Genomic DNA, 12,075 nt, shown 5'->3' on the forward strand with positions numbered 1-12,075 from the left:
TTTTCCAATCAAACGGCTGTAATATGCAACTACCTTCTCCTGTCCATCCACCAGTTGTGATAAAACGCCTCATATTGCATATCCACTCGCATCTGTATCTAGAATAAATGTTGCTCCTGGAATCGGATATGCTAACAATGGGGCAGTGCACAATCGCTCCTTCAATGTTTGGAAAGCCACTTCTTGCTCCTTCTTCCATTCAAAAGCTTTATTTTTTCTTGTAAGCTCATGGAGGCTATGGGCTATGCTGGAAAAATTTGGTACAAATCGGCGGTAATATATGCACAGCCCACGGAAACTTCTCAATTCATGTAGGTTCTGTGGTCTTGGCCAATCCTTTACAGCCTCTATATTTTCGTTCGCAGTGCAGATGCCTTCTGTCGTTACTTTGTGACCCAAATAATTTACTTCCTTTTTAAACAGCGCACACTTTTTGGGACTTAACTTCAGACCAGCGCCAGCTATTCTCTGGAAAACTTCCTCCAAGTTCTTAAGATGTTCATCAAAGTTCTTGCCCAATAAGATGATGTCGTCCAGGTACACCAAGCATGTTTTCCAATGTAGTCCTTTCAGTACCTGGTCCACGAGTCTCTCAAAAGTAGCTGGTGCATTACAAAGTCTAAAAGGCATCACTGTAAATTGCCAAAGCCCATCACCGACACTGAAGGCTGTTTTCTCTTTACCTTCCTCCTTCACCTCAACTTGCCAGTAGCCGCTTTTCAAGTCCTGTGTGGAAAACCATGTCGTACCAGATAGCGAGTCCAGAGTTCAACTTCCGGTAGTCCACGCAAAACCTCATTTTTCCTTTACGTACTTTAGGAGGAGTTGTTTTGCCTTAATCTGATAGGCTTCCTCTAGCCCTTGCGTCCATGCCGTGATGTCATTTGAAAGATCAGTATTACTAGATGAAACGTGTTCCTGGAGCTGTTCACAGTTAAGTTAAAGTCCATCAACCTTTGCCCAGATGACTGCTTCGGATTTTGGTGGTATATGCTGACTCTCTTCCACCAGCACTCGTTTACTGCTGTAGCCTCTCTCATAGCCGAAATTAAGTGGCACATCCATGTTCTCATATCGCATCGTCTTGCTTTGCATATCGATCTTGATGCCTTGGTCGATTAAGAAGTCCACTCCAATTATGATTTCATCAACAATCTCTGCCACTATAAAATTGTGTAGTACAGTTGCGTTCCCAATTGCTACTTCACATGCTACTTCTCCAATTACCTAGGTGTCCTCCCCCGTGGCTGTACGTAATCTTGCTCCAAGCAATTGTCTTATCTTCTTGTTGACTCAATCTGATCGAATGATGGAATGGGATGCACCCGTATCTACAGTCAGTAAACGTTCCTTTCCATCCACATGTCCTCCTACAGTAAGATTGCTTGACCTTCTTCCAATTTGCGAGATAGAGATTATGGGGCATTCAATTGAGGGAGCCAGCTGTAGCCCCTTGCGGCTGAATCGCTTTAGTTTAACGATTGAGTGGATTTGGAGATTTGCTCGTCTCCTTCAGCTCTGCGTTTACGGCCACCCACATTGCTGGAATTGTTAGGATTGGTACTGCAATAACGTGCAATGTGCCCTGGCTTCCCACATTTAAAGCATTTCACGGCACCATCGTTTTTATGCTGCGTTCCTTTAATGCTTCCAAAATTGTATCTACCCAGTCTGGCCTTTCCACTTCCACGCGATGAGCTTTGTATGCGGGCTTACTCAAAAGTGACGCTGTTTCCTGAGTCAGTGCGTGGGATACCGTTTCTGCGAATGTGGGTTTTAGGTTTGCATATGTCGCTCGCTTCGTTTCGACGTCCCGTATGCCATTCATAAAACTCTGGATTTTTACCCTCTCGGTGTATTCCACGGTGCGTCCGCATTTGCCAAATGAGCCAACCTTTCAATATCCGAAGCAAACTCTTGCAAAGTCTCATTAGCTTTTTGGTAACAGTTTTGCAATTCTATTTGAAATATCTGTTTCCTGTGTTCGCTTCCGTATCGCCGTTCTACAGCAGCCATCAATGCGTCATAACTGTTCCGTTCATACTCTGGAATAGTCTGTAAGATTTCGGCAGCTGGTCCTTTCAATGCTACGAAGAGTGCAGCAACTTTATCTTCAGCATTCCAGTTGTTCACTGCTGCGGTCTTCTCAAATTGTAGCTTAAAGACCTGGAAAGGAACAGAACCGTCAAAAGATGGCGTTTTTACCTTTGGATTGCTTGCTGAAACAGCTGGGCGATTTAATTGCAACTGCTCCTACGACCCTTCAAATCATCGATTTCTGCTTGAAATTGAGCGATTTTTGCATTCTGCGCTTCCAGTTTTGATGACACCCTTGGTTCCTGTTCTGACAGTTGCGAAGATATGCGAGATTCTTGTGCTTTCAGCTGCTCAGCCATATATGTCTTCTGTTCTTCTAACTGTGTTTCCATCTTAGATGTTATGTGTGTCTCCTGCGATTCCAGTTGAGATGCAATACTTGTCTTCTGTTCTTCCAGTTGAGTTTCCATCTTGGATGTAATACGTGTCTCATGTGATTCCTTTTGGGATGACATGTTGGTGGATATTTGTGATGACATTTCGGACATTTGTGCCGATATTGCAGCCAATATCATGTTCAGGTCTGTGTTCGCCATTGTCTGCGGTGTTTCTTCCATTTTTGTTGTTTCCTCGCCATCAAGATGAAAGTCATACTTTTCCACGTCAATTCCTTCTAATTCCATTGCCTGTCGTAGTCGTTCCTGAAGTTCTAGTTTAGTGCCGGTTGTATTCAAGCTACGGCTCTCCAACTCCTTCTTCAGTTGCTGGATCTTCAATTCACTTAACTTTGGCATGCCCAAATTGTATTCGAAGTCTTCGGAATTTATTCAACAATTCCTCTTCTGACACCAATTGTAACGAATTTACTGCAATTCCCCTTATTTGCAATCTTCTGCTAACGTTCGTATCGCTAAACTGTTGAATAAATAACTCCAATATTGAATAATGGAAAATGGCCTTTATTAAAGTCCTTCACAATAACACTTATACTTTGCAACGAATAGTTTACTTAATTAAACCAAACTGATTGATAGCTCAAATGAAACTGATTTCTCGCCTCTACTGTTGTTGTCTTTTTATACTGTCTGATTTCCTAGTTGCATACTTCTAGGCTTTTCCAATTCCATAACTTACTAGTTAGTTCAGCTACAACTACAGATGTATAACTTTTATACCCTATAGGCGGAATAGCGCATCGGAAGCACTTTAGCAGCCCTTCGTAGATGCAATGAAGCGCATCGTGTATGTAGCTCATTACGCCTCTTTTAACATTGGCATATCATTGGAAATCGGCGCATCACTTTCTTATGAATGTTGCGCAGGTAGACGCTTCACGAGTCGCGTGAAGGATGCGCCCTAAATAATCAACCAAAAATGCAGGAGTGATGCGCATCGATTAAGCGACTAATTAGGCAAGAGTGATGCGCACCGACTACGCAACTAGTACTGCGGCCTAGATGCGCATCTTTTTTGGCATATAATAATGAGAGGCAGATGCGTATTGGGGTCCCCGTATTGGGCTAAAAAGAATTCACAGGAAAGCGCCCAAGGAATTTTTTTATTTTTGACCTAGAATTTCTTGAGTGTTTTCTTGCGAACTGCACTCACTTCTTAAAACTGCTTTTCTATTTACGATACGAAGTTGAATAAGAACAAGGATATGAATTGTTTAAATGAACATAAGTTTAGTGTATATTTAAATTCATTCTTAGTACATAAACCTTTAATTTCTTACGGTTAGCGAAGAATTTACGGTTCTTTTGTTTAATCAATAAAAAAAATAGATTATTGAGATTTATAAGTATAAGAAATGGTGAAAATAAATACATATAAATAATTAAGTTTATGCTTCAAATTGTCCGTTTTGTCTTTTCGTTTTACATAAGTACACTGGAATTTATTAAATTACTTTATGTTAATGTACATTTATTTTTAACTTAAAAATGGAATAAATATGAATTAAGTTGACTTTCAGATGCCAAAAAAAATACTTCTAGTTTTAGTTTAGTTTACAAATGTATGTATTACAAAAGAAAATATTACTGGTTGGATTTGCTTTTATACATTTTGTTTTTCGCGGATCGGACCCCCTTTCGCAATCCATATCGGGACCATGAACTGAACCTGTTAAATGGAAGTAGAATTTTAACGTTAAATACATATTTGTGGAAATTTATGCTTACGAAAAACAATCTCATTGAAAAACTTTAGCGATTTGATTGGAAATTTTTGTTGACGACCATCCCAATTAATAAAAGGCAGAGTAGATTCAGCAAATACGAAGGGAACAATTTTTCTTATTGGAGTAACTCCCACAGTAGTGCGTACGTACGCGACCTGAAATTATATTAAATACCTATTTAGCTAAAAGTTGTGATATAAAGAGGTTAACATTGCGTAATACCAACTCATCTCGAGAGTACTGTGATAAAATTTTGTCTGAAGACTTAATCTCTTCAATCGTTTTGAACGGAAGAATTGTTAAATTTGATGTGTTTGGTAAGACTCTCTTCATCAATTTTTCGATAACCACATCTTGGGTTGCCATCTTTTGTTTGATTGCTAATATCTCTGTTTTTAGTTCCTTTAGAAGTTCAAGCTGCTGAGACAAAATGGTCTTAATGTCTGCTATATCTGTTCTTTGATCATTCATGAACTTAGTTTGCTCCTCGTTGTGAAATTCTACGAAAAGAAGTATTCAATTTTTGGAAAAAAAAAATCAAGTACTGAAAATAAATCGTAATTACTTAATTTCAACGAAGGTATACTTACCAATTTTTGAGCATTTTGCTTGCAACTGGCTGTTCTCCTCTAAATTGCCGAGCATTTCTTTTTGCGCTGCCTTCGTTAAAAATCTTCTCTTCATGCCCTTCATTTTTCAAGCGGTCACCCTTTTTTTAATAATAATGAAAAACTGATATAAAAACTGCTCTCTCTCCTATTGGCAAAAACATACATTTGCTGATTAAGTTTGTAATTGGAAATATTTCTTCATTATCACTGAGATTGCTAACATATGCAATCCCTAACGACGACATTGAATCCATCCCCATGTAGCATCCAATTAGAAATGGAGACATATTGGTATGGTTTGCTACTGATCCAAGAATTGGCCATAATGAACTTGAGGAACTTTTATATAGGGGAAGACCATCGATACCAATGTCCAACTCTAAACTGTTTTGATCTAGAGGGACTTTCAACTGCAAACATTTTTTAATGCCCTCCTCTATCCCATAATGAAAATATTCCCCAGGTTTTACTACACGCGTCTGAATAGATTGTTTTACAAAAAGACCACTTGTTGAATTAGGGACATTAAGACCAGATTTGTTTAACAAATGAAGCATATCTTCTGCAGCGACTCGTCTTATTTTATGGTTCACCATCCATTCCTTAAATCCCGTGACAATATTGAATGGCGGTTCCATAACATCTCAAATTCTGCATTTTCCGGAACAATAATTTCACTGGCATCGGAATTTTCTTTATCTGTGCATAATTCAGGGCTATTTGTTGAATCTTTTGAGGCTTCCTCATCTACGGTTTTGATACTATTCAATTCTTTGGCTACAAGTCGCTTGAAATGCCTTTTGCTATAGCCCAAAAACGAATAACTCATTTTACTTGAAAATTTCATTATACGTGGTGCAATGAGATTTATTCCATGCGGCACTTATAAAATGCACTTTGCTCACCTAGAAAAGGCCAAACTACGACGCAATGTGTGGTTTTTGATGCAAGGTGTGCTCTGGAAAATGAATATTCAATACAAGAATTAAAATGCAAATTGGATCTATAGCAAAACGGATTCAACTGAAATTCACTCTACTCACCTCCAAAAAGATAAAAATATGATGAAAACCAAGGCAGCAAGAGTTTTTGTTATTCTGGAAAGCTCCCAGTTCTATATTTTTATATATACGAATCTGATTTTTAAGATTTTGGCAAATTTCCAATTTAGTTTATATTTTCATAAACACCGCACATATTTTATTACAATACTTAGATTTATTTATCTATTTTTATTAATAAATGAAATCGCGACAAACACGCACGTGCAAAAAACTCAATCTTCGACTGCTGAACTCGAAATGAAAATAAAACAAAATGGCAGAAACATATAAGCAAATTAGCGCTTGCTGATTTTCTGCATGTTAGGTAGCGAATACGGAGCACTTTGCTAAATGCCTATCTTTCAGCGTTTTTGGAAGTGAAAAGGTAGCGCATCAAAAATGAAGTTTAGAGAAGCGCATGAATAAATTCTGCTGGGATCTCAGATAATATATTTGCATGTGTTTGTGCATCTCTTCTCCGCTGCGTGTACGTACATATGTGTAGACATAATGATTGAATTATTGATGTGCATTACGTCACTGCTTAGCATCGGCTTAGAGATGGCAATATGTACAAATTCTTAATTATCTCATTATTGCTTTATTGAGTGCCTAATGGAGCTAAGAATCGAGACGGTTTTGTGGGCGCTATTTATACATTAGTGGATTGTGTGAATAAAAAATAAGTAGAAACTTCTAGATTTCAGGAAATGGGCACAAAGAAAAGATTTGGCTGTTTTGACAGCATCATTTCCTTGTGATTATTTTAGATATTTGCACAGTTTAATTGTGCTATTGAGTTGAGAAAGGCTATGTGATACAAGGTTTGTATTTTAATTGAATAAACACAGAAAAGCACAATAGGTACACTAATTAGCTTTACTGTCTGTATATTTAATGAATAAACACAGAAAAGTATTATTGCTTTATTGAAAGCCTAATGGAGTCAAAAATCTATACGTTTTTTTGGTAAGTAGGAACTTCTAGATTTCAGGAAATGGGCACAAAGAACACATTTGGCTGTTTTGAAAAAAATTCAAAGCACTCCCGTATGCCCTCACATATGCATATGTAATTAAAATTCATATGGAAGTTTTTGATTTTCTTATGAAAGTGCAAAGCAAAAGCTCTTTCATATGACGAACGCATTTCAGTATAAAAAAAAAACAAATTTACATTAATAAATTAGTCAAAATTGTTATGGCACTGAAAAATTGTTTTATTCAAAATTGATTCATTAAGAAAATTAAAACTATTTCACCCATTTAAGGGTATGACCGCGGAGTTTGAGATAAGACTTGTATGTATGTATGTATGTATTTATTTGAAAATTTGTTCCTGGCACAACAATTTTGACAAATTATTTAACAGCGCTAGTCATGAATAGCATGAGTTATAAAAATTGAACATTTATAGTAATAATAATAAAGATAAATCAAATTAAATTAAATATAACGGATAATTGTTGTTGTTTTTATTTTTATTAACGGATAATAGTTAAATATTTATGTTTGTAGATGTAAATCTTAAAACTAAAGAAAAGTAATTAATAAATATTAAAAGACAGCAGTATTGATGATAACCTTTGGCTGATTATAGATCGATTAGTATTTAACAAATAAAGAAAGAAGACACAGAGAAAGGAAAAGGACTTAGAAATGAACATTTTAACAACAACAATTTGAGATCCAGTTTAAGAGTCGTTAAAAAATTATGTTAGCTCTTTTTTGAAGTGCAGAGCATTAGTTAAGAGTCGAAGACTTGTAGGTAGAGAGTTCCAAAGACGTATTGCAGTAACAAAGAATTGGTGTTCAGAGGTTAGGGTGCGGTATCTAATGTGCTTAAGGAGAAGCACCGATCTTGATGATTGCAGAAAAATAAGCTTACGTGTATCAATTTATCGAGGAAGGACAGTGTTTTGACTTTTAAACGATTTTCGAAAGAAATGTTTAGCAACCTTTCAGCATGTTGTGATACGTGATCAAGTCTTTTAAACCCATAAACATATCTAGCAATGTTGTTGTAAATAACATTTAGTTTGTTCTTGCACAGATAGTCACAGTTTGAGTAAATCACACAACCACGGAGTATCGTAGGTATTAAGTATGCTTTATAAGGCTGAGTAACACAGCACTGCGCTGTGTTATTGTGTTAACACTCGGTAATGTGCGGCACTCACACGCACACTTATCGATTAATTTATAACACAGTGTCATACTCGATGGCACAAAGCTGACTGTGCAATGCCGCTCAAATTGGTAAATGCTCATAACACAGTAACACGCTCTATAGCACAGAGAATGACACTCAGATCGTAAGTGCACATACATGCATAGTCCATTGTGCTTGTGTGTTGCTTGTATTGCTTTCCAATGACACTTCACTCAAAACATATTTATACACATGATACAAATATTACAAGATAAAACCGGTGAGGATAATGCCATTTAAAAAGATTTTAAAATTCTCACTGCGCTCTCAAAATTTTTATTTTATTTTGATTTTTTCATAAAAAAATGGTGTCCATAGGGGCACTTACTATCCTCTTGATCGGATGATATGACTTTGAAAAATTGGAGTATGGAAGAAGATAAATGTTGCCATGATTTACTTTTCTAAATGGCGTCAAACGTGGCGTTAGAGGTAAGTAACACAGTACTGTGCTCTGATATTGTGCCTACACTCATATCGACTTTCGATAATCAATTATAACACAATTGCGTCAACACAATGTGTTAACACTGCAAAGTGTGCCTGTGCTACTGTGTTAACACTCAAAAAATAGTGTCATTACCCACCACTAATGCTTTAGCCAGAAGTAGTCTTATGTGCAAAGGCGTGAAATACTGTGTTAACCATAGTGTACGAAGCATTCCATACACTTTTCCAACCGTTCTAAAAATATGATCTTTCCATGTCAATGTTTTGTTAAAAATTACACCTAAGTTTTTCGCCGTATCTACGTATTCTATACCGGAATTGTCGAACACTACATTCTCTAAATCATTAGTGGGAAAAGACCTTCTATGAATAACAATACATTTTGACTTATTCGGGTTTATATATTAGCCATTCATAGTAGCCCATGAAAATATTTGATTCAAATCGTGGTTTAAGTTACTTATGCACAAGCTAGTTTGATCACGAGGACAACACGTAAACAACTGCACATCATCAGCGTAGATATGAACATTACAATACTTAAGGACATGGGGTAAGTCATTGATATACAGAACAAATAACAGAGGACCCAGGATAGAGCCTTGAGGGACGTCTCTTAAGACATGTAGGAAGTCAGACTTTTCACCATCTATACATACTACTTGAGTCCTATCGCCAAGATATGATCTTATAGGGGTAACTGCATGACCAGAGAAGTTAAATAAGTTTTCCACCTTCCTACAGAGCAGAGTGTGGTCTACAGAATCAAAAGCTTTAGAGTGGTCAAGAAGTGTTAAGAAGGCAATGTACCTTTCATCCACTCGCTTATGAATTTCTTCTGTCACAGATAATAGTGCCGTTGTACAGCTCCGCTTTGACCTGAAACCGGACTGACTGTCTGACAGGAGCTTGTATTCATGTACATATGATACGATTTGCTCATGTAGAATACGTTCAACGACCTTAGAGAGGAAAGGGAGTATGACTATTGGTCGACACTCATTATTTTGTTTACGGATTGGAATAACTGGTGCAGCTTTCCAGTATATTGGGAAGACACCGGTCGTCAAAATTGAGTTGACCAAGTAAGTAATGTGGAGAAGGATTTTGGGAAGAATGACTTTTAAAAACTTTGAACATATACCATCAAGCCCCATTGCGTTAGACTTCACAGAAAGTATGGCTTGGACAACATCACAATTATCGACACAAACAAACTCGAAAGGGCTAGTGTCAACATTAACACGCACGGAGTAGTTATCAATACACACATTGTCGGCTGAGTTTGGTAGTCTTATAAAAGTACTATTTATTTCGTTCATGACGACATTACGGGGATGAGACAGGTCACTTTTGGGCTTACCAATTCCTATTTGTTTGATTTTGTTCCACTTTTCTTTTGTATTAAAAGCAGAACTAAACTTATACTTAAAATAATATAATGAATACTTGCATACGCCTTTAATTTGGCATTATGTTAATGATATTAAGAGTCATGATAAGTCCCACGTGCGCGTCTTGAGATGTTCAATACCCTGGGTCGCAGAATTTAGTACTTCGCAAATATCTTGCTTCAAATGCCTTGCTCGAGTTTCACGCTCAGTTCGAGGATTAACATCATGAAATTCTCCACCGGTCTAGGCTTAAGTAATTTTCTGTGGTCTACAATGAGTTAAGGCTCGAGCAGTTGCTGAAACCTTGAACCGATAGGATATTAATGAAGCTAACTTGTTCAAATATTTTATTTGTACTCACATTTGGTTCGCCAGCAACATCGATTCAAAGTTTAAAAAATTAACTTGGCTCCGCCCTTTTTAGATTTAGTTTTTCACTACGATTTAGAAGCTGTAACTCCGGTCATAATGCACGCATTGTAAAAAAATGGTAGAGATGATCTGAATGACATATTCATGACTGAGTGAAGTTGTTGTGCCCTAACTAAGATAGGCACCTTGTCGTTGGTGTGAGGGCTTAGCCGAACTCCATAGCGCCCGATTATGAGGCGGAGTGGTTTAGGACCGGCATCTATGCCGTTTCGCCTCATAGGAGGGCGGCTGGATGTCGGTGATCAAAAACTGCCCACCCCCTAATCCGGGGTGTTACGCAAATCGTGCCTATTGGACGATTTGAAGCAGGGGGATAAATACGGCTGTATTCGAACGGAGCCATTCCGATACCTGGCCACCTGAAGTATTGATGGCCTTACCATAGTAAGAGGCGCTGCGGTGGGGCCGATTCTTTCCCCGTATATAATACCGAACCGGTGAGCCCGCCTTGTCGAGCAGGTGGTCCTACGACCAAGATGAACGACTTAATATCTAATTGTAATAAGGAAGATGATAAGGGGAGGACTGAGTCGCAAGACAAGGACGACAAAAAAGTATTAGGCGGTGTGTCGGATTCGGGAGCGAAAGTTGTGCTGAGTCTATGAACTCCGTGTTGGAAAAGCGTGAATGAAAAGGGAGTAGTAGAGTAGAGCAGGGTACGAAGCAGAAAAAGTAAGAGAGGTCTATCGCAGTACCGTCCAGCACCAAGAAGTGTCCAACGCCTGGGAGCAGAGGTTGAGATCGAGCGCTGGGAGGGGGATCAAGAGGCGGTAGAATGGCAAAATGAAGAGGCAACGTTCGGCGGAAGGCTGCTTTGAATAGGCAGAAAGGACGCAGTCCCAAATCCGCGAAGCAGGGTAGCCCTATATACAAGACAAGTATGCCTTAAGCTGTAGAACAGATGGGCCCCAAAAGCGAGGTAACAACTACCTCGAAAGCTGCAAGTCAGAGGGGGGACGTCAAAAGTTGCGAATTGCCAACTACGGAAGTAGGATATTCCGGCTTCTCGGAGGTGTCAAAGGGAGATAACACTAAGACTCCGGCTTTACCCGAGAAGATGAGTGTTGCGGCAATACAGTCAACGACTGTGGAGCTGGTTGATCGTAGCAAGCCTTTCGGACAGATGACTATTGAAAGGTGGATATCTGTAGAAAGTGAGCTTATTAGTTGACTGCTTAAGATGATGCGGGAACAACCAAGTAAGACCCTTCCATCCTTTGATTCGGGGGATGGTATAATGGTGTGAAGATGATAGCATGCGACAACATCACGAGCTTGCGGTGGATGAAGGAAGTGGTTCCAAACTTCCAAAGGCAAGACACGAACGCGCGGTTTGAGGTGATGGATAAAGTGAAAATCACCACTGTACCAAAACTTAAACTTATTATTATTATTTTTTTATACATTTATATTAAGTCGCTTTCATGTTTGTCCCCTCATTTCCATACGAATTTTTGACCCACGGAAAAGTCTTTTTCGGTAACTTCCCGTTGAGCTAGGCACTTGATACGTAGAACATAGTTCAGATCTGGGAAACATTACAATGCAAGTGAAAAAAATCCGCTAGGTGGCGCACGGATCGAGATATACAGAAAATTAATTTTAAAATGGAAATTTCGCGTTCGACTTTTAACTAACTTCTCGGTGATCCAGAGACTTGAAACTTAGCACATAGCTTGCGAGTCGATGGCATTACAATTCGTGGAAAACAAAAT

General features: G+C 38.4%; 2 protein-coding genes across 4 annotated transcripts in view; one reads left to right on the forward strand and one right to left on the reverse strand.

The window, feature by feature from the left end:
• Positions 1-12,075, forward strand: part of LOC137248986 (serine-rich adhesin for platelets) — a 594,115-nt gene that overhangs the window by 141,896 nt on the left and 440,144 nt on the right. The gene's annotated exons all lie outside the window — the stretch shown is intronic.
• Positions 3,767-6,466, reverse strand: LOC137247609 (uncharacterized). 3 transcript variants are annotated; one of them, XM_067778587.1, is made up of 6 exons: positions 5,874-6,466; positions 5,736-5,788; positions 4,810-5,633; positions 4,442-4,719; positions 4,221-4,374; positions 3,767-4,161 (listed from the first exon to the last, which is right to left on the reverse strand). In XM_067778587.1, the coding sequence occupies exons 3-6, from the start codon at positions 4,910-4,912 to the stop codon at positions 4,037-4,039; spliced, it is 660 nt and encodes a 219-aa protein (XP_067634688.1). In that variant the 5' UTR covers positions 4,913-5,633; positions 5,736-5,788; positions 5,874-6,466; the 3' UTR covers positions 3,767-4,036. The 3 variants fall into 3 exon arrangements, with proteins under 3 accessions (XP_067634688.1, XP_067634689.1, XP_067634687.1); XM_067778588.1 differs by having other exon boundaries at positions 4,810-4,928; positions 4,994-5,788; XM_067778586.1 differs by having other exon boundaries at positions 4,810-5,788.

This window comes from Eurosta solidaginis, chromosome 4 (genome assembly GCF_040869045.1).
Source record: "Eurosta solidaginis isolate ZX-2024a chromosome 4, ASM4086904v1, whole genome shotgun sequence".
Lineage (NCBI taxonomy): Eukaryota > Metazoa > Arthropoda > Insecta > Diptera > Tephritidae > Eurosta > Eurosta solidaginis.